We start from the raw sequence: 23,970 nt of genomic DNA on the forward strand, positions 1-23,970 counted from the left end.
AATTTTGCTGTTTTTGGTTATTATCTTGAATACTATTATAGATAGAGATAACCTGTAAACAGCAATAATGTTCAGAAAAGTAAGATTTACAAATAAGTCAACATGACTGAAATGGTCAATTGACCCCCTAAGGAGTTATTGTCCTTTATAGTCAATTTTTAAAAAATTTCATAAAATTTGTAAATTTTTACTAACATTTTACACTGAAACTACTTGGCCAAGTTCGTTATAGATAGAGATAATTGTAAGCAGCAAGAATGTTCAGTAAAGTAAGATGTACAAACACATCACCATCACCAAAACACAATTTTGTCATGAATCTATCTGCGTCCTTTGTTTAATATTCACATATACCAAAGTGAGCGACACAGGCTCTTTTTTTTTATTGCCAAAATTGTCAAGTTACCCCTTAAGGAGTTGTTGCCCTTTATAGTCATTTTTTAACAATTTTCATAAATTTTTGTAAATTTTTGTAAATTTTTAGAATATATTTTCCACTGTAATTACTGGGCCAAGTTCATTATAGATAGAGATACCTGTAGCAAGAAGAATGTCCAGTAAAGTAAGATCTACAGACACATCATGATCACCAAAAAACAATTTTGTCATGAATTTATCTGTGTCCATTGTTTAATATGCACATAGACCAAGGTGAGCGACACAGGCTCTTGAGAGCCTCTAGTTCTATATTAACACCTCCTACTAGAACTTTACTGTCACTGGTGATATGGACAGCTAAAGGACGGAATAGTGGCATGTTATAGACCGAGTCTGTTAGTGTACCTGTATTACTACTAATTTGTTTTAGTCTTGATACCTCAGTAGCTATAAGTAGATTATTTGATTGAGTAGCAGCCATACCATATACCCTGGAACTATAACTGGATAGTATATTCACCCATTGGTGGCCTTCGGCTGTTGTCTACTCTATGGTCCGGTTGTTGTCGCTTTGACACATTCCCCATTTCCTTTCTCAATTTAATTATCAACAGCAATTTCTATAGAATTGTTTTCTATGAAATTTTTTTATTGGTGGGTTGAAGGTCTGACTGATTAAAGTTGAGTCTGTGTATGATTGATTTATAAAGGATGAAATAATTCACTATAGATAGATATTTTTATTTTAAAGTACAACTTGGTACATATACATGAAATACAATATATTACAATTTTAAACATAAGTAGTCAATTAACATGTATAATAATACCAACCAGCCTTTAGAGGCTTATGATGCACTGTCATTTATGTACGAAAAATTATATGAATAAATTTCAAATCCAGTAATCCTTATTATATCAGAGGCTTAATTCTTAATATATACAATGTAGTTTCAATATATCAGTTGTGTTAAATAATTAATTGAGAAAATAATGATAAAAGTAACATAATAATATTTGGTTTGATAATGTATTTAGGGTTGTACATGGAAAATTTAGAAGATAAGAGTTGTCTCTCTTTGTGTGTATCCACATTTATTAAGGGGGAAAAATAGAGATCAATAGAAATTGAAATAAAAGATAAAAGAGAATTTATCACCTAGAACTTACTAAATTCTGACAGTTGATATATATAATAGTAATTTATCCAATTTGCTGTGAAAGCATGAAAGCAAAATAGTATGTAAACACTATGGCTAATATCTGTAAACAGGTACATGTAAATGCATACAAGTAAAAAAAAATTTAACCCTATTCATCACAATAAGTACATAACAAGAGCATGTTTAAGGTAGCAAAATACAAAGATTTTTTCACTCCAAATCAGACAACTTTAAACTGATGTAATTCATTTTATCCTTCTTTATATTTTATAAATGAGGTACCAAAAGAATGAAGAAAGATTAGTCTTTCAAATTGTGATAATTTCATTATAACATAATTATTACATAATAAATTATTATGTAATTAGTTGCTATATTGTGATGTCCACACTTGAAAGAATTTAGCGTCTTTGTTCTTCATAGCATCCCAAAATATTTTATAAATTCTTGTACAACACAGCTTGACCTCTTGAGTTACATTGTAGTTTAAAACATAATTCAAGCTTTTTTCAAATGTAAAATGATTCACCTTACATATATTGTATACAAATTGTATGCACTGTACATGTTGATATGTAACATCTCTTACTTTGACATTTATATTATATTACATTCACATTACCACTTAAAAATAAAGCGTTTATGTACACTTTTCTCAAAATTTCTTACGGGGTCTAAGCATAGGTTGTCAAACTCCAAAGTCCTTGTTTTCAAAATTCCAATAGGGAACATACTATATACAATTGTATAAATAAACCAATTTTTCAAGACGTTTCGGCCATTGGCCTTCTTCAGTTCTTTATTTTTCCTCTCAACTACATGGCTGACATTGCATTTGTATTTTCTTTTCAATCAAAGTGTGAATAGAATTGTAACATGTAAGAAAATTTATGTTACTGACTGATGAAAAATTTGACTAATAAATGAGTAGACTTTGAACATAAATATTTATATATTGATCAGCTTCAAACTTTTCGATAAAATGATTATGAACGTGTAGAAAAGTTATTTTTGATCTGATTTTGATAAAATCAGAGTTTGAGTTTTGGAGGTTTAGTTAACTCATTTATTAACAAGAATGTGTCCACAGTACACGGATGCCCCACTCGCACTATCATTTTCTATGTTTAGTGGACCGTGAAATTGGAATGAATTCTCTAATTTGGAATTAAAATTAGAATGATCTTATCAAAGGGAACATGTTAAGTTTCAAGTTGATTGGACTTCTACTTCCTCAAAAACTACCTTGACCAAAAACTTTAACCTGAAGCGGGACAGACGGACGAACGAACGAACAAACGGACGGACGGACGGACGGACCAGAAATCATAATGACCCTCTACTATCGTAGATGGGGCATAATAAAAATGATATTGCAAAAGAAATGTTTCTTAAGAGTAATCTTGTGAACAATTTACAGTTTGGTACTAGTAAGCATAATACATTTATCAATTGAAACCTTTATCTGAAAAAGGAATGTGTACCACAAATTATATCAAACTACAACATATTTAACTTGAAACCTATCAAAGTTTTACAAAATTTACTTCTGTCTTTCTTTTTTTCCTAAAAAAAAGTGTTTACATGAATATGAACTATATTTTTCAAAGACCTTTTTGATAATGATCTGTTGAATACAGCTATCAGAGATACAGTTGAATACAACAAATCATTATCAAAAAGGTCTTTGCACGACATATTTTGAAGGGCTAAGTGAGCTTTTCTCATCACTTGACGTCCGTCGTCGTCAGACTTGGGGTCAATTACATTGGAATGTGATTAATTAAATTACACATTACATTGCAAAAATGATCAATTACACTAATTACACATTACACAGTTTTTGAAATGTAATTGATTAAAATACAATTACTTTACTAAAGTAATTAATTAAATTACACATTACATTTCATCATAATATTTTTTAACAATACTATATATATAATGTATGTAATAGTGGCATTGTCACTGGACATTTTAATCTGATTAATTGCTGTTTGTTTTTACAGCTGTTAATTTTTATTTCTTTAATCCTTTTGTGTATACTAATTTGACAAAATGATTGTGTGCAGTGATTTTAAATTCTGAATGAACTGTCTAAGTAATATTTTTCACACATTTCTTTTTATTTTTGTTTAACAAGGCGAATATAAATTACATACCAATCTATTTAGTTAAAGATCTTTCTTAAAAACTGAACAACACTAAATAAAAGATTATCACAATTTTGGTTTTTTTTAATTATAAGACTATTCATGTAAATGATGTAGGTCCAAATAAATGATAAAAAAATATCACATTAAATTACAGACTTCATATATTAAACAAGAATGTGTCCATAGTACACGGATGCCCCACTCGCACTATAATTTTCTATGTTCAGTGGACCGTGAAATTGGGTAAAAACTTTAATTTGGAATAAAAATTAGAAATATCATATCATAGGGAACATGTGTACTAAGTTTCAAGTTGATGCAACTTTAACTTCATCAAAAACTACCTTGACCAAAAACTTAAACATGAAGCGAACGGACGCACAGACAGACGAACGAACGAACGGACGCACAGACCAGAAAACATAATGCCCCTCTACTATCGTAGGTGGGGATTAAAAAGTATGTGATATCAATATTTGAAAATAAATATAATTTTACAATTTATATTATTAAACATTTACACCATAAAAGTGCATGTAATTGAAATGTAACTCAAAAGTAATTAAGCATTACATGCTTTTTTTCATTGTAATTAATTAAATTACCATTACATGTAATTAAAAAAATGCTCAATTACACATTACATTCAATTACATGGAAAATTGTAATGCATTACACTTAATTAACATTGCATTTTCAATTACCCCATCCCTGGTCGTCGTTAACTTTTACATAAATCTTCTCCTCTGAAACAACTGAGCCAAATTTAACCAAACTTGGCAACAATCATCATAAGGGTATCTAGTTTAATGTGTCCGATGACCCTGCCTGCCAACCAACATGGCTGACATGGCTTAAAATAGAACATTTGGGGTAAAATGTAGTAGTTTTTGGCTTATATCTCTGAAACTAAAGCATATAGGACAAATCTGACATGGGGTTAAAATATTTATCAGTTTAAGACTATCTTCCATGAAACCCAGTTTTTTGGTTAATTTGACAGCTCATTCCTTATGCATAAATGAAAAACACAAGTTAATAATTATAGTGGTTTATGCATAAATTCAATAATTATTTTAATTGTTTTAATATCCTGAAGAGGTATGGGAATATTTATCTGGGCTTTCTTGTCTGTACTGCCTGTCTACTCCCTCCTATGTAAAGTTAGTTTTTGAAGTAAATACCAGAGAATTTGGAAGTATCCATGTAATGTTCTTTGTGTAATAATGTGTTCTCAGATCACCTGAATTACCTTATTTAAGGAATGACTGTAATATTTTTTCTGTCTTATGAAAAAATAACATCAATAATGTGGTGCACGCTGAATAACACTGGCGTAGCGGGTTATTATTACGTGTGCACCACATTTTTTATGTTATTTTGAATAGACAGAAAAATATTACAGTCATTTCTAATTATTTAATTCTAAATTTAATTATAACCAGCGTAAATCATGAAAAACATTGTTGACATCACGTTCACATGACGAAATTATGTCTTTGGGCTGATAAACAAAACAATGTGAGCCAATCAGAAGAAACAATACAACCAAAATTAAATTATATGAGTTTTCACATCTGCTATTATAATATTATCTCTTTATACAATGTTTAACACTATGTCTGGTGGATAGAATTGTTTATCTCTGGGTCTCCTGTATAGATATATATTGTTAATATCCCAACCCTGTCTTAACACTACTACTCTGCCTCTGTCAGCACATAGTACATCCACCACATGAATATTCATATTTATATTTTATACTGGTGCAGGTACATAAAGTTTAAATTGATTTAAAATAATAATAAAGGAAACAATTTGTTTCTTCGTTACATTCACATGATTAACATCCTGATATGGTCACTTCATATATCTTGGCATCCTTGATTGTACTTATGTTCGGTGTAATACATCCTATATAGAGTTGACCTGTTGTAGTGAATGTAAGAGCCCATGGGAACATTATGTTTATGTCCCTTGTTTTATAATATGTCATCAGGAGGCCAGCATTGTTCAGGATATGAAGTGTACAAGTCCTTGCATCAGCTACAATAACATTGTCTCTAGGTGTTGTCACTATGGCTGTTGGATAGAATGGTTCATCCTTGTTGATCTCTGTATCTCCTGTATAGATATTGATTATATCACCACCCTGTCCTAACACTACCACATGCATACGTCTGGCACAAATAACAGTTTCCATCACATGAATATTCCCATTCCTAGTACTGGTAATGTGCTTGGGATAGGTTAATATAGGTTGTTTATGTTGATCATGTTCATACACTCTCTTGTGGTCTCCCTTCTGATTCATTAGTATTACAACTCTTCTTCCTTGTTTAGGGTAGTCTTTATTAACACCTCCTACTAGAACGTTATTGTCACTGGTGATATGGAATGCTGTAGGACGGAATGGTGACATATTAAAGACTGAGTCTGTTAGTGTACCTGTATTACTACTGATTTGTTTTAGTCTTGATTCCCCGGTAGATATAAGTAGATTATTTGATTGAGTAACAGCCATATCATAGACCTCGATATTAAAGCTGGATAGTATGTTCAGTTTGGTTCCTTCAGGTTTTACTCTTTGTAATACTTTATTTGTGTAACTACTTATCCACAACAAATCATCATGACAATAAGACAAATAATCTACTGTAGATAAATTAGTTTTATATTGTTTATTAATGTTCAGTTCTACACTAGTCAGTTGTCCAATATCTTTGATGTTTACTACCTGATGATTCTCTGTGTTTTTTAATTCTGGATGAACACTTTCTTTGCAATGATTACACAGTAATTTACTACAGTCAATACACTTCCACTTGATTGGTCGGTCTGTTTCACATATTCCACATTTAGCTGGGGCTTGACTTCTTATAACAGACTGAGAGAAGGCCATTACATATGAATATATGATATATTTTCTTCCTTGACATAATACTACATATATTGTACTTTGATAAGTGATATGATAATGGGAAGTCAAGGTTGTTAGCTACCCAGTTGCATAATTTGTTTAAACACTTATTACCAAATTGATTAGATAGATAAAAACCTGACTACTAGGTTAATAATTGTATCAGCTGATTTTAAGTATTTTTTACATCTCCATAATTTGATATTATTTGATTTATTAAATTTTTTAAAGCTCACCTGGCCCACAGGGCCAAGTGAATTTTTCTCATCACTTGTCGCCCGTTGTCATCGTCTATCGTCATTAACTAAAATAATTAAATCTCCCACTTAAATTACTGGCCCAAATTAAGCCAAACTTGGCCACAATCATCATTGAGGTATATAGTTGAAACATGTGTCGGATGACCAGGCTTACCAAATAAGATGGCCACCATGGCTAAATATAGTACATGAGGATAAATTGCAGATTTGGCTGACATCTCTGAAACTATAGAATTTACAGCAAATCTGACATGGGTTAAATATGTTCATCAGGTTATAATCCATTTTATACAAACCAGACAACCTGTTGGGTAGCTGCCCCTGAATTAGTTCTTTAAGAAAATTTTGCAGTTTTTGGTTATTATCTTCAATATTATTATAGATAGAGATAAACAGTAAACAGCAATAATATTCAGCACAGTGGTTTCTACAAAGAAGTTCACACTAAAATGATCATTATTGCCCTTTATAATAAATTTTAAACAATATTTTGAAAAAATTTGTAATATTTTCAAAAATCTTCTCCTCTGAAACTAACCAAACTTCTGAGACAAATTTAACCAATCTGGCCACATTCATCATTAGAGTATTTAGTTTTAAAATGTGTCTTATGACCCTGCCTGCCTACCAAGATGGCAGGCATGGCTAAAAATTGGACATAGCGGTAATCAGAGATTTTCGTCATGAAGTCTATTCTTGTCTAGTGTTGGAGAGTGTCCTTTGTTATATATATATGCACATAGACCCAGGTGAGTAACACATTGCAGGCTCTTTAGAGCCTCTAGTTTTTCAATATACCGATTTTTAAGGTCTTTCCTCTCCGCGAGGAAAGACCTTATTGTTTTTCTCATGTTTTTAAGGTCTTTCCTCTCCGCGAGGAAAGACCTTATTGTTTTTCTCCTGTTTTTTTTTTTTTTTTTTTTTCATCCAGCATTTGTTTGACATGGCCTCCCCTTGTTTCTATTGGAGTTATCAGGACCAAATATGGACCATCGTTAGACCTCATCATGAAGTATTACCAGATGAGGCTGCGTAGGATTTCATCATCACCTTTATAAGTTATCTCCCTTTTATTGGTTTTTTTCGACATGGCCCCCCCTCGTTGTTTTTAAAGATATAATGACCTTATTTGGACAAAAGTTAGATCTCATTATGATGTGTTACCATATGAGGCTGCTAAGGATTTCATCATTCCCTATTAGAGTTACGTCCCCTTGAAGCAATTTCTTTCTTTTACATTTTTCTCAAAAAGTATTCAAGATAGAATCGATTTGAAAACGGCAACATGTACAAGACCAGATGGCAATGTTAATTAACATATACAAATATTTTGTTGTTAACCCTTATAAGGAGTTATTTCCCTTGATAAAATATACACAATTTTTGAAAAATTGTATCTCGAGAACCGGAAGTCGTAAAGACTTGGGACCTACACCAATAATCTTAGGTTCATGTGACCTTTAATTTGCACTCAAGGTCAAAGGTCACCGAGTGCAAAAAAAATTTACGCTGCAATTTCAAGCTTTCATATTAGGAAAACGACAAGAGTTTGCTGCATACTTACAGCGTATAAAATGTTCCTCTCGACGAGATCTACATTTTATACACTGACCTCAAAAGAGTCCGACTGTCTGTTCAAAAGTTACGACGGGATGATTCTTAAAAGTATAGTATTGTGTGTATATCTTTTATTTTAAAGGTAACAGATATCAACCTAATATAAACTGCAAAGATGATCAGTAGTTCAAGACCTTCAATTTGAGGTCAATATCAGGTCATGATGAAATTTCACCTTGACCTTCACATTTTACTATGACCTTGACCTTGTAATATTTGAAAGGTCAAGTGGTCCTGAGTTGAATGGTGATAGTCCAATGTCTCTACGACTTCCGGTTCTCAAGTTTTGTATTGCAGCATATATTTGATGATTAATTGTGACCTTATTGAACTTTGAAATTGTCCCAATTCTTTTTCTATAATGTTGTCCTTCAACTGTAGATCATTTATCATTTAACAGATTTGAGATATCTATTGTCGTTTTAGAGATAATGCAGTTTGAAGTTTTTCGAGCGGAGGCATGTATATCTGAATCATCAAGAGATTACCACTTAAAATGTTTTAGAAATTGAAGAGGTTGACATAGTTATATGTTTGACCAAATACCAAAAACATTCCATGGAAAAAAACACCAAAAGATCAATTTGAAATTTTCAAGTTTTGCATTGACTTTGTAAGTTTCATAACTTCTATTTATATAATTGATATTGCATCATTATTTGCCCTTTGTCAAATGGGGTCATCTGATATATCAAATTGAAGGTCTTAATAAACTCTACTTAAAAATGAAAATTTTAAACCCCCTTTTCATCCCAGGGGGACGGGTGGGGTCATTGAGTGCAAACATTCAAATTTCTCAGATGGTAAGGTTGTCGCATATCAAATGAAAGAACATAAAGCGTACATTTCAAATTTCAAATTGACGTCTCCCAAAAATGGGTTGGATGGGGTCATTGAGTGCAAAAAATAAATGTTCTTTTAAGGTAGGGTTGTTGTATATCAAATGAAAGGTCATGATGTGTACATTTGAAATATCAAATTCCTGACCTCTAAAAATTTGTTGGATAGGGTTATTAAGTGCAAAAATCAAACTTATAAGAACATGGTGTTGTCGCATATCAAACGAAAGCTCATCTACTCTGTTCCATATATCATAATTCCGATCTCAAAAATGTAGACGGATGAGGTCATTAAGTGTAAAAAGCGAAAAGTTTCAGAAGGTGTGCTTGTCGTATATCAAACGACAGGTCATACAAAGTACAATACGAAAACATCACTATTACAGGAAAGACCTTTCAATTGTTTTACAAACAATTGAGATACTAGTTTTTTTTTTAAGGTCTTTCCCCTACGTGAGGAAAGACCTTATTGTTTTTCTAATGTTTTTTTTTTCTTTTTCTTTTTCTTTTTTTTCTTTTTTTTCTTCCAACATTTTTTTGACATGCCCGCCTCTTGTTTCTGTTGAAGTTATTAAGACCAAATATGGACCATCGCTAGACCTCACCAAGATGTATTACCAAAATGACCTTGTTAAGGATTTCATCATCCCCTTTAAGAGTTATCTCCCTTTTATTGATTTTTTTCAACATGGCCCTCCCTCGTTGGTTTTAAAGATATCATGACCTTTATTGGACATAATGTAGATCTCATCATGATGTATTACCATGTGAGCCTGAATAGGATTTCATCGTCCCCTATGAGAGTTATATCCCCTTGAAACAATTTCTTTCCTTTGCATTTTTCTCAAAAAGTATAAGAGATAGAATTGATTTGAAAACGGCATTATGTACAAGAACAGATGGCAATGTTAATAAACATGTACAATCATTTTGTTATTTACCCTTATAAGGAGTTGTTCCCCTTGAAAAATTGTACATAATTTTAGAAAAATTGTATATCGAGAACCAAATGTCGTAGAGACTTGGGACCTTCACCAATAATCTTTAATTCATGTGACCTTTAATATGCAGTCAAGGTCAAAGGTCACTGAGTGCAAAAAAAAATTACGCTGCAAATTCAAGCTTACATATTAGGAAAACGATAAGACTTTGCTGCATACATACAGCGTATAAAATGTTCCTCTCGACGAGCTCTACATTTTATATGATAAGTCAAAAAATGTCCGACTGTCTGTTCAAAAGTTACAACAGGATGATTCTTAAAAGTATAGTATTGTATGTATATCTTTTTAAAGGTAACAGATATCAACCTACTATAAACAGCCAAGATGATCAGTAATTCAAGACCTTCAATTTGAGGTCAATGTCAGGTCATGATGAAATTTCACCTTGACCTTCAAATTATACTATGACCTTGACCTTGTGATATTTGAAAGGTCAAGTGGTCTTGAGTTGAATGGTGGTAGTCCCATGTCTTCACGACTTCCGGTTCTCAAGTTTGATATTGCATCATATATTTGATGATTAATTGTGACCTTATTGAACTTTGAAATTGTCCCAATTCTTTTTCTATAATGTTGTCCTTCAACTGTACATCATTTATCATTTAACAGATTTGAGATATCTATTGTCGTTTTAGAGATAATGCAGTTTGTAATTTTGCAAGCAGCGGTATATATTTCTGAATAAACAACAGATTACCACTTAAAATGTTTAAGAAATTGAAGAGGTTAACATAGTTATATGTTCAACCAAATACCAAAAACATTCCATTGAAAAAAACACCAAAAAATCAATTTGAAATTTTCCGGTTTTGCATTGACTTTGTGAGTTTCATAAGTTCTATTTATATAGTTGATATTGCATCATGATTGGCACTTTGTCAAATGGGGTCATCTAATCTATCAAATTGAAGGTCTTAATAAACTCTGCTTAAAAATAAAAATTTTAAACCCCTTTTTCATTCCAGGGGGAAGGGTTGGGTCATTTAGTGCAAAAATTCAAATTTCTCAGATGGTAAGGTTGTCGCATATCAAATGAAAGGACATAAAGCGTACATTTCAAATTTCAAAGTGACGTCCCAAAAAAAATCGTTGGGTGGGGTCATTGAGTGCAAAAAATAAAATTTCTTTTAAGATAGGGTTGTTGTATATCAAATGAAAGGTCATGATGTGTGCATTTGAAATATCAAATTCCCGACCTCCAAAAATTAGTTGGATAGGGTTATTAAGTGCAAAAATCAAACTTTCTAGAACATGGCGTTGTCGCATATCAAATGAAAGCCCATCTACTCTATGTTACATATATCATACTTTCAATCTCCAAAATGTAGGCGGATGAGGTCATTAAGTGTTAAAAGCAGAAAGTTTGAGAAGGTATGCTTGTCGTATATTTTTTTTTTTTTTTTTTTTTTTTTTTTTTTCATCCAGCATTTGTTTGACATGGCCTCCCCTCGTTTCTATTGGAGTTATCAAGACCAAATATGGACCATCGGTAGAACTCATCATGAAGTATTACCAGATGAGGCTGTGTAGGATTTCATCATCCCCTTTAGAAGTTATCTTCCTTTTATTGGTTTTTTTCGACATGGCCCCCCCCCCCTCGTTGTTTTTGAAGATATCATGACCTTATTTGGACAATAGTTAGATCTAATCATGATGTGTTACCATATGAGGCTGCTAAGGATTTCATCATTCCCTATGAGAGTTATGTCCACTTGAAGCAATTTCCTTTTTTTACATTTTTCTCAAAAAGTATTCAAGATAGAATCGAAACTTGGCAATGTTAATAAACATATATAATCATTTTGTTGTTAACCCTTATAAGGAGTTATTTCCCTTGAAAAAAATACACACAATTTTTGAAAAATTGTATCTCGAGAACCGGAAGTCGTAAAGACTTGGGACCTACACCAATAATCTTAAATTCATGTGACCTTTAATTTGCACCCAAGGTCAAAGGTCACCGAGTGCAAAAAAAAATTACGCTGCAATTTCAAACTTGCATATTTAACAAACAATAAAAGTTTGCTGCATACTTCCAGCGTATAAAATATTCCTCTCGACGAGCTCTACATTTTATACACAAAGCTCAAAAGAGTCCGACTGTCTGTTCAAAAGTTACGACGGGATGATTCTTAAAAGTATAGTATTGTGTGTATATCTTTTTAAAGGTAACAGATATCAACCTACTATAAACTGCAAAGATGATCAGTAGTTCAAGACCTTTAATTTGAGGTCAATGTCAGGTCATGATGAAATTTCACCTTGACCTTCACATTATACTATGACCTTGACCTTGTGATATTTGAAAGGTCAAGTGGTCCTGAGTTGAATGGTGATAGTCCCCTGTCTATACGACTTCCGGTTCTCAAGTTTTGTATTGCATCATATATTTGATGATTAATTGTGACCTTGGTGAACTTTGAAATTGTCCACATTCTTTTTCTATAATGTTGTCCTTCAACTGTAGATCATTTATCATTTAACAGATTTGAGATATCTATTGTCGTTTTTAGAGATAATGCAGTTTGAAGTTTTGCGAGCGGAGGCATGTATTTCTGAATCATCAAAAGCTCACCACTTAAAATGTTTTAGAAATTGAAGAGGTTGACATAGTTATATGTTTGACCAAATACCAAAAACATTCCATGGAAAAAAACACCAAAAATTCAATTTGAAATTTTCATGTTTTGCATTGACTTTGTAAGTTTCATCACTTCTATTTATATAGTTGATATTGCATCATTATTTGCACTTTGTCAAATGGGGTCATCTGATATATCAAATTGAAGGTCTTAATCAACTCTACTTAAAAAATGAAAATTTTAAACCCCCTTTTCATCCCAGGGGGAAGGGTGGGGTCATTTAGTGCAAACATTCAAATTTCTCAGATGGTAAGGTTGTCACATATCAAATGAAAGAACATAAAGCGTACATTTCAAATTTCAAATTGACGTCCCCCAAAAATTGTTTGGATGGGGTCATTGAGTGCAAAAAATAAATTTTTTTTTACGATAGGGTTGTTGTATATCAAATGAAAGGTCATGATGTATACATTTGAAATATCAAATTCCCAACCTCCAAAAATTGGTTGGATGGGGTTATTAAGTGCAAAAATCAAACTTTTTAAAACATGGCGTTGTCGCATATCAAATGAAAGCTCATCTACCTTGTGTTACATATATCATACATCCGATCTCAAAAATGTAGGCGGATGAGGTCATTAAGTGTAAAAAGCGAAAAGTTACAGAAGGTATGCTTGTCGTATATCAAACGAAAGGTCGTACAAAGAACATTACGAAAACATCACTTTTACAGGAAAGACCTTTCAATTGTTTTACAAACAATTGAGATACTAGTTATTCTTTCTGTTTTTCTGTATACTATAATAATAGATAATTACTATATAAAACAGTCACTGATATATTAAAAGTCACCCTAGTAAACTATTGGAATTTATAGTAAATTATAGCAAATTTATACAATTTATTCATAGTATATATGTATGTAGTATACAGAAATCTTTCAGTGACCGCAGTGGATAGAAAACTATTGGAATTGATAATATATTATATATATATATATATATAGCAAATACACTTTATCTATAGTATATGTATGATCATAGTATGCAGAAAAACGCAAAAAATAATTGTTCTGTCCCAAGTACTTATGCAAATTATGTTTAATTTCAATACGGGTCTAAAGTTCAGCGCAAGTCTTTTATATTTCTCAAAAAGTCAGTCTGATGAAGGAAACAATATATGGACGTGTATATTTTCGTTTTCCTCCCAAAATAACCCAAACTGAAATACTTTAAGCAAGGATGATACATGTAAATGCTAGAGCACACCTGCGAAGTCGCAGGCATCCAGAGCGTGGTTGAAAGTATGTAAAGTGTTGTAGGATGGATTTTTGTAAAAAAATCAATGACTGGAGAATTTCAGGAAAGGTAATAAAGTTATATGTACTTGGGGACAGGACAATTGTTTTTCAACCCCTTCTCCTTTTTTTCTCAAAATTTCCAATTTTTTGTTTTCTATTTATTTCAATATGAACGTATGTTTAGTTTTTTATGAACATACATTACTATAACTTAAGTAAAGTGTGTTTGCTTTTTATTATCAATTCTCAGTTAAATAATCAATCCACGGCGGTCATTGATATATAATATAGACCCTTTCTATTTAATATACTTAGTGACCTGATAATTTTTAAAAAAAGATTTTATGACTGAAGAATTTAAAAAAAGGTATCAAAAGTTATAGGTACTTTGGGACATGACAATTGTTTTTCTAGCCCGGCTCCTAATTTTTTTCCTCCAGAACTCCTATATTTTTTCCCTATTGATTTCAATAATGTTAGTGTTTATCTGTATATTATGAACATACATTACTATAAATAAAGTGTATTTGCTTTTTACTATCAACTCTCAATTTACTAACTGATCCGTGGCGGTCATTGACATATTATATAGATCCTCTCTATTTAATAAACTCATTGACCGCCTTCGATAGTAAACTTGAAAATGATAGCAGATAGCAAATACACGTTATTCAAAAACGCAAACCGAATATCTAATCCGACTTAAAATTTCGTTCAATGACGGAAAAATGTCTGGACGCAGTTTTTTTCGTTTTTCTACCTAAATAAACCAAACTGAATAATCATAAGAATTGATGAAAAATACGACAATACATGGTACCTATAGAACACAGAGGCATGATGATTAATTTATTGTGGAAGGAAGAGAAGCGACACACAAAATGAGGTCTTCTTGTTTAATAATATAGATGCCCAGACTCTTTTTATGGAGGCACATATATCTCCTACCCAACTCATTTGAAATTTTGAAACAAGAATGTGTCCATACTTCGTAGATACCCCACATTTTGAAAATTTTGAAATACATGAACATTTTCTGTTCAGTGGACTGTGAAATTGGGGTACAAAAATCCTCATATTTGGCATTAAAATTAGAAATATCATATCATAAGGAACATATGTACTAAGTATCAAGTTGATCGGAATTCAACTTCATCAATAACTACCTTTACCAAAAACTTTAACCTGAAGTGGGGAAGACAGACAGACAGACCAGAACACAAAATGCCCATAAATGATGCATGTAGTAGATGAAAATTAATTGTTTGTGTTTTTTTTTAAATGCACAAATTAGGTATAGTAGACAATGCTATATTGCTATGTAAAAGACCCAAGGAACTGAAACTAGTGGCTCTCAAGAGCCTGTATTGCTCACCTGACTACTTAGGTTTTTGAAATCATATAAAAAAAAGATAAATTTGGCTACAAAGTTACAAAACTTGGTCAGCACCTCATATGGAACATTCATGCTATGTAGGGTTTCATACCATTCAGTGGTTCTCTAAAAGAAGACTTTTGTATGCATTTCCCCTAGGGTCCTATGTTAAACTAAAACCCCGCTGGCGGCCATCTTGGATGATGGATCGGCTACAAAGTACCAACACTTGGTCAGCATCTCATAAGAAATATTATTGCTATGTTTGATTTCATTCAGTGGTTCTCTAAAAGAAGAAATTTGAATGTATTTCCCATAGGGTCCTATGTTAAACTGAGTCCCCCCACTGGCGGCCATCTTGGATGTTTGATGGATGACAAAGTAACAACACTTGGTCAGCAACTCATTAGGAACATTCATGCTATGTTTTGTTTCATTCCATTCAATGATTTACTAAAAGAAGTCATTTGTATGTACTTCCCATAGGGTCCTATGTTAAACTAAGTCCCCTGCTGGCGGCCATCTTGGATGATGGATCAACTACAAAGTAACAACACTTGGTCAACACCTCATAAGGAATATTCATGCCATGTTTGGTTTCATTCGATTCAGTGGTTCTCTAAAAGAAGTCTGCCATTTGTATGCATTTCCCAAAGGGTCCTATGTTAAACTAAGTCCCCCGCTGACGGTCATCTTGGATGGTGGATCGGCTATAAAGTAACAACACTTAATCAGCACTTCATAAGGAACATTCATGCCATGTTTTGTTTCATTCCATTCAACGGTTCTCTAAAAGAAGTCATTTGTATGCATTTCCCATAGGGTCCTATGTTAAACTAAGTCCCCTGCTAGCGGCTATCTTGGATGATGGATCGGCTACAAAGTAACAACACTTGGTCAGCACCTCATAAGGAATATTCATGCCATGTTTGGTTTCATTCCATTCATTGGTTCTCTAACAGAAGTCATTTGTATGCATTTCCCATAGGGTCCTATGTTAAACTAAGTCCACTGCTGGCGGCCATCTTGGATGATGGAATGGCTACAAAGTAACAACACTTGGTCAGGGCCTCATAAGGAACATTCATGCCATGTTTGGTTTCATTCCATTTGACAGTTCTCTAAAAGAAGTCATTTGTATGCATTTCCCATAGGGTCCTATGTTAAACTAAGTCCCCTGCTGGTGGCCATCTTGGATGATGGATTGGCTACAAAGTAACAACACTTGGTCAGCACCTCATAAGGAACATTCATGCCATGTTTGGTTTCATTCCATTTAGTGGTTCTCTAAAAGAAGTTATTTGTATGCATTTCCCATAGGGTCCTATGTTAAACTAAGTCCCCCGCTGGCGGCCATCTTGGATGATGGATCGTCTACAAAGTAACAACACTTGGTCAGCACCTCATAAGGAACATTCATGCCATGTTTGGTTTCATTCCATTTAGTGGTTCTCTAAAAGAAGTTATTTGTATGCATTTCCCATAGGGTCCTATGTTAAACTAAGTCCCCCGCTGGCGGCCATCTTGGATGATGGATCGTCTACAAAGTAACAACACTTGGTCAGCACCTCATAAGGAATATTCATGCCATGTTTGGTTTCATTCGATTCAGTGATTCTCTAAAAGAAGTCTGCCATTTGTATGCATTTCCCAAAGGGTCCTATGTTAAACTAAGTCCACTGCTGGCGGCCATCTTGGAGGATGGAATGGCTACAAAGTAACAACACTTGGTCAACACCTCATAAGGAACATTCATGCCATGTTTGGTTTCATTCCATTTGACAGTTCTCTAAAAGAAGTCATTTGTATGCATTTCCCATAGGGTCCTATGTTAAACTAAGTCCCCTGCTGGTGGCCATCTTGGATGATGGATTGGCTACAAAGTAACAACACTTGGTCAGCACCTCATAAGGAACATTCATGCCATGTTTGGTTTCATTCCATTAAGTGGTTCTCTAAAAGAAGTTATTTGTATGCATTTCCCATAGGGTCCTATGTTAAACTAAGTCCCCCGCTGGCGGCCATCTTGGATGATGGATCGTCTACAAAGTAACAACACTTGGTCAGCACCTCATAAGGAACATTCATGCCATGTTTGGTTTCATTCCATTTAGTGGTTCTCTAAAAGAAGTTATTTGTATGCATTTCCCATAGGGTCCTATGTTAAACTAAGTCCCCAGCTGGCGGCCATCTTGGATGATGGATCGTCTACAAAGTAACAACACTTGGTCAGCACCTCATAAGGAACATCCATGCCTTGTTTGGTTTCATTCCATTCAGTGGTTCTCTAGAAGAAGTTCAAAATGTAAAATGTTAACGACGACGACGGACGCCAAGTGATGAGAAAAAACCAAGCACATACATTTTAGTTGAAGCCATACGGTGACCTATAGTTACTCCTTAATGGGACTTGTCTAATGGCAATCTTACCACATCTTTTTATATTTACATATGTTACCATAAAATAAATTTCTCTTTTAGCTTCTTACTTCAGAACATATTTGTTCAATGAGGGTTTTTCATGTTATTTCAATTTGACTATGTCTGAAAAAAGTTTATCACAAAAGTATGAGAAGTGCAAATTTTCAGTCAAACATTGTATTACAATTGTTTGTGGTTGATAGCACAATAATGTGATATAAATATAACCTCAACAAGGTACAAAAACTACATGTCAAGTCGGATGCTAGTTCACAAAGTCACAGTATGCAAGTAGACATGAAAATATTCTGATTCTGAGCTGACTAGTCTTTGTTGTTACTTCTCAATGATAATGCTTAAGGTAGATGGGGTGTCTAAATTATAATCCATAGAATTTTTTAATAATTTGCCAAAATGAAGTTTATATTATGCTTTTAAATAAAAAGTAATAAAAAGAATGGGTCACCGGGCTTTTTTTCATGCTACACGGTGTTCAAAATTGTCAAATTTTGTATAGATTATGCATGGAAACCCCAATTTTCTGCAATAAAGCGTAAACTACACCATAGAATTTTGAGATAACATATGAGAAGATAGCTTTGATAGTATGCTTTCAGTTAAGAAAAAGAAAAAATGGGGTCACCGGACCTGTTTTCTTGTTACATAATAAAATAGAGAAATTCCTAACACATTCTATTGTAAAAATACCTTAATCTGAATTATCTGCCCTTGCATTTGATGTGGCAAAGTTGGAAAAAAATTGTTCAAACAAAACATTTCTGTTTTTTGTAAAATACAATCATAAATATGATAAAACATGTCATTTTCTATGTAGAAGTGGAATTTCTTACACATGAATTATCTACTTCTCTAAAAATTTGCACATTCTATTAAAGATCTAGACCTTGATTTCTGGTATTTCCAAATCCAAGATGGAGGAAGACACCCTATCTACCTTAACAGAGAAACAGCAAGGAAAGCAAGGGAAAAGAGTGGTAAAAGATACCAAAGGGACATTCAAATTCATAAGTGGAAAATTCACTGACAACGCCATGGCTAAAAAAGACCCAAAGTAAACAAAACACAACATAAGATATCAATTCAACTATAAGTTCCATAACATAAAATGACAACTCTAAAAAGATCTGTACAATTGAAGTTTTTTTTAAAACACTACATGCAGGAATAAACCCATAAAACAAAAACCTCATTGTGTAGTTTAATTTAATTGAAATCACAGATACGCATATTATCACAATGGTACTAAAAAAACAAAATTATAGATCAGTCTTAACATCCAACCATAAAATAAATTTGCTTTATGATCTTCATAAATGACCAAATATAAATGTTTAAGATCATGTTATAACAACAGTATATGAATTTACTTAGTTTGATTAAATATATATAAAAGGAAAAAAGAACTTCTAAAAATAATTGACAGTGATAACATCAACCACAAACAACCTTATCCTTAAAAAAGACACAAATTGAAAAATTATGAAGATAAAATATGAAATATAGAGCACTTCACTGCATAAATTGTACAATAGTTTAATAAAGTAATGGTTTGTTTGAATAATTTAAGTTTTCTTCAATTTGACTGCCTAGAAAGATGGCAAATTTTATCTATGACATATATAGTATTCCTGTAATGGATACCTGTATGTAATTATTTTAATCTCAAGTACATTTAAATTGATTTTTTTTAATTTTTCTGATTTAATTCAAATGGTGTTTTCAAAGCATTTCAGTAATTGTTCAGTTCTGTTTTTCATACATTTATGATGTTAATTGTCAAGTTGTATAAAGTCAAAGAATTATGATTGTGCATATTTTCTAATACCCAACAATGGGTTTCTTGAAATCTGTTAATTCAGACTTTAATGAAAACACACAATTTTCACAGCAAATCATTCAAAACCAACAATAAAACAATATAAATTAATGTCACTTCTTAAATCAGTCGAATGCCATGCTCTAGACAATAATTAGTTTAACTGAAACTGCAAATTTTCATTTCATTATGATGTTAATCATGTCCATTTTTGGCATTTTTTAAAATTTACAAAACTTTAACAAAATAATTGCATTAGTTTCTTACATTGCAGTAAATTTCATTGTTATTTATTTATTTATCAAATAGAAAAAAATTTGAATGGAAAAAAAAATGGTAATATCAAATCTACAATTACAATTTGTGTGACACAAATTTTGTGTCTATAAATTAATGTACAATGCTATTGAAAAAGTCTCTTTCCATCTGGTTAAAGCTTATTTTGCAGTTTCCTGGACACAAGGGATCTGACTTTCTGTGGAAGTCCTAAATCTTCACATTCCTGAAATATACAAACAGTTGATTAACATGACAAAAAGAAAATACACACCAGACTATTTACTGACCACAGTAAGCTATAATGCATATATAAAGTTACCCTCTCTACAGCACTCACTCATATTGCAAGAAAAAAATGTTTAATAAACTGTTGACATCAAAAAAAAAATCTGTATGTAATTTTTATAGTTTAATACAAAAAGTGAAATTAAAGGGCCACTAGCTGTCAAAATCATATTTATTGATTTGACTCAAACTCTCATAATTGATCAACATGCAGACTTCTAATACGTTCAGGTATTTCACATCCAATTTTTTATGGTAATATTCTTTATAAAGCACAAAGGTGTCAGTATTCACCTCAGAAACTTACAAAACCTTTGAATAGACTTATTAAGAAGGGATATAATTACGATACTGTTGTCAAGTCATTAAAGATTGCATATTTTGGCGTTAATATTGAGTCACTGATAAGGTCTTTGCATCGGAACTAAACACATTTATTCTAAAAACAGTTGTTGGCATGACACGGGTTATGTTCTTCTCATATATGTTATGATGGTATGATACTAAACCCCTAACGGGACGGATTGTACCTGATGTTCATATGATGAAATCATAATCTTTCAGTCAGTTTAATTGAAGTCTGGAGCTGGCATGTCAGTTAACTGCTAGTAGTCTGTTGTTATTCATGTATTATTGTCATTTTGTTTATTTTCTTTAGTTACATTTTCTGACATCAGACTCGGATTTCTCTTGAACTGAATTTTAATGTGCGTATTGTTATGCGTTTACTTTACTACATTGGTTAGAGGTATAGGGGGAGGGTTGAGATCTCACAAACATGTTTAACCCCGCCGCATTTTTGCGCCTGTCCCAAGTCAGGAGCCTCTGGCCTTTGTTAGTCTTGTATTATTTTAATTTTAGTTTCTTGTGTACAATTTGGAAATTAGTATGGCGTTCATTATCATTGGACTAGTATATATTTGTTTAGGGGCCAGCTGAAGGACGCCTCCGGGTGCGGGAATTTCTCGCTACATTGAAGACCTGTTGGTGACCCTCTGCTGTTGTTTTTTATTTGGTCAGGTTGTTGTCTCTTTGACACATTCCCCATTTCCATTCTCAATTTTATTATAACATACTTAAACACATATCCAAATTACAATTAGTCTGAAATAAACAGTTAACCATGCATATACACTGTACTAGATAATACATATACAAAGATAGTGACCTCGTTCAATTTTCTCAGTCACAGTTTCATATCCGTCAGGACATTAGTCAGTACAAAGTTGAAGTTGGTCAGGTCAAGTTTTCTTACTCTTAAAAATGTGTTTTTCAAATTTTTACTCTTGTATTTATTAATGAAATATTGTCATCTTGCTTGGTTCTAAAGCCTTTCAATAATAAAAACAAGAATGTGTCCCAAGTACAGGAATGCCCCACTCGCATTATCATTTTCTATGTTCAGTGGACCATGAAGGAGGAGTAAAAACTCTTAATTTGGCATTAAAATTAGAAAGATCATATCAAAGGGAACATGTGTACTAAGTTTAAAGTTGATTGGACTTCAACTTCATCAAAAACTACCTTGACCAAAAACTTTAACCTGAACGAGGACAGACCGACAAACGAACGAACGGACGCACAGACCAGAAAACATAATGCCCCTCTACTATCGTAGGTGGGGCATAAGACGAACGAACGAACACACGCACAGACCAGAAAACATAATGCCCCTCTACTATTGTAGGTGGGGCATAAAGATATTTAACCTTCTCACTCCGGTCAGGTCAATCCTCAGAACATTGTCAGGACTTTATAAGGCATTAGTGTTACCCATTTGTATCTCATGAAAAATACCCAAGAGTGAAAATTAAGAAAGTGTAAATTGATACTAGCTATCAAAATGAATTAAAAAGCTGACTCACCTCTTCAAAAGCTTTAGCTGATCCATATCCTCCTAGGTAACCATTTAAACGGGAAGCAACAGGGGAGGTAATAAGCTCTTCATTAGTTAGATTGAGGCAATCTAATATCTCATGATACTTTCTCAATTGGTACTTTTGATGGTAACTAAAAGAATAAAAGCAAAAATTAAGTTAATTTGAAAATAAAATAGTTCAACTACTGTACAATGTATTTCTAATGCTGAGGTAGTGAATTCCAATCCTGTACAATCTTAATTGACTTGGAGTGTAAGTTTTCCTGTCAATTGTTGTGGTTTTCTCTGGGCTTCCTCCACTACTAAAAACTGACTGCAGATTAAGCCAATTGAGATGATAGTGGTGTTAAACACCAACAATAAATCAATCAATCAGCTGTGCAAACTTCTTTTTCTGTAAAGCATAAATGGATTTTAAGGATATAATTTCAGGATGGGTGGGGTATGTACCAAATTAACTGGTTTTTATAGCGATTAGCTCACTAAGAGGTCAACACAACAGTAGTGCAACAGGAAAAGCAGCTTAGGCACTGGTATATATATATGAGTTGTTTATGCTTTGACCTCTTATATGAGTTATTTATGTTTGTAACCTTTAATCTCTTATATGAATTGTTTTTGTTTGTAAGCTTTCACTTCTTATATGAGATGTTCATAAGCTTTAACTTCCTACATCTGATGACATTTGATGTGTATTAACTTTCTACGTGTGTCATGCATGTTTGTAAGGTTGAACCTCTATAAAGATGGTTGTTGTCTCAAAGGTACTGTGGATTCATTATTGTCCGTGGATCACCAATTTTTGTGGATTTCATGTATAAATGTAGGAATTTAAATATTGAAGAACTAATTTTCTTATGGCTTGTATGTTGACTTTGACAAAAACATAAAATTTGATTTTCCGAATTATACAATTATTTCTCAATCCACCTACACTTGTACCAACGGGTCCCCAGTTTGTATTACTGTGGATTCATTATTAGTTGTGGGGTACCAATTTTCATTGATTTAGCATGTACAGATAAACCATGTATTTAAATGATCAACGAATTACCAAAAATGCAAGTTTTGCTAAATCTACAAAATTTGGTGCCCACGAAAATAAATGAATCCACAGTACTTGTATATGTCTTTAGTATATCTTACTCTTCTGCATCATAAAAGGTATCAGCTTTCTTTATCTGAGTGACTATTGGTCGTACCATTTCCTTCTGCTGTTCGTTCTTAGATTCTTCTGCTTCTATTTTCTGTTTAGTGTTATGATAAAAGATGGCTGACATGTACTGGGTTCCATGAGATGAAGTAGGATTGTGGAATGACCAAAATTTATTCAGCAGATCACCATAGCTTATCTTATTGGGATCATACTCTAAGCTGATACTCTCTGTATGATCTCCACTGCAAAATACTTGACAGTTGAAATCAGTTCATTACGATTTGAATGCAGTATATATAAAATTTAACATTTTGAGCATAATGTTCTCCCTATCTTACCTACATGTACATTGTACCATTCATTCATTTACATGACTTTATAACCTTACCAATCTAAATTAAATAATTCTACAATTAAAACATATTAATCATTTCTGCAAAATTAAATGATAAAATATAAGAACATGTAACTGTTTTTCAGAGTAAAACTTATTCCTATTTTCCCCATAAACTGTAAACC

General features: G+C 32.7%; 1 protein-coding gene across 2 annotated transcripts in view; it reads right to left on the bottom strand.

Annotated features, from left to right (window-relative positions):
• Positions 1–23,970, bottom strand: part of LOC143080621 (peptide methionine sulfoxide reductase-like) — a 74,658-nt gene that overhangs the window by 44,524 nt on the left and 6,164 nt on the right. Inside the window, exons 3-5 of one of the 2 annotated variants that reach the window (XM_076256550.1) lie at positions 23,442–23,693; positions 22,282–22,426; positions 20,236–20,354 (exon numbers count right to left, since the gene is read on the bottom strand). In XM_076256550.1, coding sequence (XP_076112665.1) covers positions 20,283–20,354; positions 22,282–22,426; positions 23,442–23,575 — 351 coding nt within the window. In that variant the 5' untranslated portion in view covers positions 23,576–23,693 and the 3' untranslated portion in view covers positions 20,236–20,282. Of the gene's footprint in view, positions 1–19,222; positions 20,355–22,281; positions 22,427–23,441; positions 23,694–23,970 lie in introns of those variants that run through there. The other variant, XM_076256549.1, reaches the window with a different exon arrangement.

Source organism: Mytilus galloprovincialis, chromosome 6 (genome assembly GCF_965363235.1).
Source record: "Mytilus galloprovincialis chromosome 6, xbMytGall1.hap1.1, whole genome shotgun sequence".
Lineage (NCBI taxonomy): Eukaryota > Metazoa > Mollusca > Bivalvia > Mytilida > Mytilidae > Mytilus > Mytilus galloprovincialis.